General features: G+C 40.2%; 1 protein-coding gene across 3 annotated transcripts in view; it reads right to left on the minus strand.

Moving 5' to 3' along the window:
- LOC107874870 (glycine-rich cell wall structural protein 1.8-like) overlaps positions 1–945 on the minus strand; it is a 4,232-nt gene extending 3,287 nt beyond the window's left edge. Inside the window, exons 1-2 of one of the 3 annotated variants that reach the window (XM_047413598.1) lie at positions 527–945; positions 14–469 (exon numbers count right to left, since the gene is read on the minus strand). In XM_047413598.1, the coding sequence (XP_047269554.1) occupies positions 14–469; positions 527–929 (859 nt within the window). In that variant the 5' untranslated portion in view covers positions 930–945. Of the gene's footprint in view, positions 1–13 lie in introns of all 3 variants that reach the window. The other 2 variants (XM_047413597.1, XM_047413596.1) reach the window with 2 other exon arrangements.
- Positions 946–2,687: the final 1,742 nt, after the last annotated feature.

Here is a 2,687-nt window from a genome sequence, read left to right on the forward strand (position 1 = left end):
CCACCTCCTGCACCTCCTCCATATCCACCAGCATGCTCACCTCCACCGGTATAGGCGCCACCACCACCAGCTCCATTACCACCACCGCCACCATATGCTCCTCCATGTGCTCCTCCTGCACCGCCGCCAGCTCCTCCTCCACTACCGTATCCACCACCTGTGGCTCCTCCTTCTCCACCGGCGTAGGCTCCACCACCACCACCTCCATGCCCACCTCCACCACCATATCCACCCCCTGGTGCCCCACCAGCACCATAGCCGCCACCAGTACCTCCTCCAGCATCACCACCATGCGCTCCACCTGCGGCAACTCCACCGCCACCACCACTGCCTCGACCACCTCCAGCACCATATGCACCATCTGATGCCCCTCCATCACCATATCCGCTACCACCACCTTCACCTCCTCCGGCAGCATATCCAGCATCATGTCCTCCGCCAGCGTGACCACCTCCTGCTCCACTTCCACCTCCACCTCCTCCGGCATATCCACCATCATGGCCTCCGCCAGCATGACCACCTCCACTGCCACCTCCTCCGGCATATCCACCGTCATGTCCTCCTCCTGCATAGCCACCTCCAGCTCCACTTCCACCGCCACCTCCTCCGGCATATCCTGCTCCATGGTCTCCTCCAGCTGCATAGCCAGAACGACCACCAGCGCCACTACCACCTCCACCGGCATAACCGTGGTCACCAGCATCTGCATATCCACCACCTCCGCCAGAACCTCCACCACCACCACCAGCATAGCCTCCACCAGAAACACCACCACCTACACCACCGCCAATGCCATGACCTGCACCATAGGCGCCTACCTCTCCCCCAACACCTACATGATCGTAAGTGAGGAGGGTTCTAGCGGCTGAACATATTCCTATACCTAATAACACAAAGAAAACAATGTTAACAACTTTAAACTTCGCCATTGGAATTTGTACTTGAGTCACGATTTGGAAATGCATGGAGTTGGAGGCTATTTATAGATGTAGAAACGCGTCTGTGTGCACAAAGCACATGCAAAAGAATAAAACGGTGTTCCTTTTGTCCCTACAAAGTGGTACATTTTACATCCCACCCTCACAGTACTCACATCATTTCAATCTCTATTACAATTAGACAAGTTAGTGTGTGTGTGTGCTGTCTGCTATTTTCTTTAGCTTATGTATATTCAACAAATCTTGCATATACTACCTTATTATTCTCTTATAATTCTTTTAATTATATACGTTTTGTTGGAATTCTGACTCAGTTTCATCACTTTCTCCCAATTTCTGATTGTTTATCTGATTCTAGCTTCACTTATATGGACTTATGGAATAATTAATTTTTGTGTCACGTTTTCTAATTTTTAGTTGGATAATGTTGATACATTAGTGAATTGTGCTGATGAAGAGTAGAGTTCCTAATTTCGACTGGACCTATCTAATTGTACTGTTGATCTTTTATGGATTTAACTTGATTATTTATATGCTAACAGTACATAGATAAAAGAACTGTTATACTACAAATTTAATTTTAAAAAACTTGTATAGCATAATTATAATGTGTTTGAACATACTATGTATTAGCAGGTTATCTAATCTTTTATACTGTCAGCATGTAGAAATTAAACTTTTCTGTCTAATCAGCTGATATTTGAAAGAAATTCCTTATTAAACGGCAAAGAGTTAAATTCCTTTAACCCTCCCCTTATGTTAGGCTATATGCTTCAGGTGTATTGGTAGTAATGTTAGGCTATTATTGTTAATTAGTGCCATAAATGATCAATTAAGAAGAGGGTGATCAATCAAGTAGATTAGCTTGATTCACAGAACACGTGCACATGTTTTGATCATTGAGAATGTGGGAAGATAATAATTAAATTAACTACGTTAATCAACAGCTTGTTTTAAGCACTGATATATATCAAGTTCCATTATGAGAAATTAAATAAAATAGTACTACCTGAAAATAACTATTACTTCATCAATACAAGTTGAGCATTTTGAATATCGACTATAATATCATTGGATTGGGATGATCATTAGCCCAGCATATATACATCTTGTGTTTAAAATACTAGTGTTTTTTATCTACATGTTTTTTACGAAAAATATTAATTAGGAGGAGTATTATTTAACAATTTACCACTAGTAGAAAATTGTAAATTACATGGAAATTTTACCTAGGAAATAATATCGCAGGAAATACATGCAAATTTACCTACGAAAATATTAAATTCCTCAACATTAAAATATATTATCAAGGAACTATATATTTGCAACAAATTCCGCAACTAAATTTGGCGCCATATTGTGCAAATTTCGTACTAGCAATATTACCCGGGGAAATGTATCGACGGGTATTTTATCTCTAGGTAAAGTATATGGACAAATATATATATTTTTAAAATTCATAGAAAAATTTTCAGGTAATTTATCCTATAAATTTACGTAGAGATATTTTAGTGGAAATTTATGTAATGGATTTTATTACGTGGGAAGTTCTTTGGAGACTTTGTGTTGCGAATTTTGCTAGGGATTTATTCTTGGAGATTTACCTGTGAAATTATTACTTGAGAAATTATTGGGGGAATGTGTTGCTACAAATTTAGCTGAAATTATTTCTTGGGGATTTACCTACGAAATTATTACTTGGAAAGTTATTGTGGGATTGTGTTGCTACAAATTTAACTGAAATTATTT

This window comes from Capsicum annuum, chromosome 6 (genome assembly GCF_002878395.1).
Source record: "Capsicum annuum cultivar UCD-10X-F1 chromosome 6, UCD10Xv1.1, whole genome shotgun sequence".
Lineage (NCBI taxonomy): Eukaryota > Viridiplantae > Streptophyta > Magnoliopsida > Solanales > Solanaceae > Capsicum > Capsicum annuum.